Genomic DNA, 963 nt, shown 5'->3' with positions numbered 1-963 from the left:
GTGCCGAATTACAAAAACTACATAAAACTATACTTGAAGCAAGGAAACCAAACTTTTTCAAAAAGAAGAAATAAAGCACATAGTGTCAATTAGGTTACACCATTACATTTAGGAACTGTATGTCTAGATGTTGGCTGATTTATGAATCTTTAGATTTCCAACTACACAGTTCTTCTGGAATTTTAAAAATTCATCCCAGTCCACAACAAAGATGAAGCATTAAGGAACTCTATATACTTCACATATCACATACATTAAAGTCCCTTGCTGATGGTTTGTTGAAGAAAATGTATTCAAATTTTCCTATAAACAATAGATCTTTTAAGAGAATAGACTTCCTAGGTTAACTGCATTTTAATACAAGTCTGTATATTTAATCTAGTTTCCTCTTTTTCTTATCAACTTATGAAAAAAGGAAAGTTATTTTTAGGATTCCTGCTTATATTTTCCTTTTCCCTTTTTCATAACTTAGACATTCATTCCTAATAGAGAAGTGGCTTCCAATCACAAGCAATCATGTACACTTTTTACAGAAATAAATATGAAAATTAAATATATAATATACATGTCACTATAGCAATAAAATGGAAAATACATCTATCAATTTTATTCTATTGTATATGTTGCATAAATTCATATAAAAAATACATATAATGATGCAGGTGCAAATATGATATGACGGGTGAATTTCACCAATGTACATGAACTTCAAATACTTCCCTCTGATGAAAATATTTGCTACCAAGAAAACAGTCATTACTGAAGCAGTCTTACATTTCCCAGGTTTCAGAAGAGCATTAACTTAATGGTTAAAAATATACTAAATACAATCATGTCCTACCTTTTCATGCGCTCTGAACTTGGAGATTTGCCACTTTCCGATGAGCTCTCACTATCATTTCGAAAGCGAGCACCTTGAACATCTATTCCCTCAGGAGACTTGTCTCTTGGTTTACAGGCCCC

At 31.6% G+C, this 963-nt stretch overlaps 1 protein-coding gene across 1 annotated transcript in view; it reads right to left on the bottom strand.

Annotated features, from left to right (window-relative positions):
• The window catches only part of LOC119589079 (T-complex protein 11-like protein 1), a gene marked incomplete in the record, with an annotated part of 20,930 nt that overhangs the window by 7,686 nt on the left and 12,281 nt on the right, over window positions 1–963 (bottom strand). Inside the window, 1 exon segment of the mRNA XM_037937652.1 lies at window positions 842–954. Coding sequence (XP_037793580.1) covers window positions 842–954 — 113 coding nt within the window.

Source organism: Penaeus monodon, chromosome 25, assembly GCF_015228065.2.
Source record: "Penaeus monodon isolate SGIC_2016 chromosome 25, NSTDA_Pmon_1, whole genome shotgun sequence".
Lineage (NCBI taxonomy): Eukaryota > Metazoa > Arthropoda > Malacostraca > Decapoda > Penaeidae > Penaeus > Penaeus monodon.
Note: the sequence above shows the minus strand (reverse complement) of the source record. Positions and strands in the feature narration are given on the sequence as shown.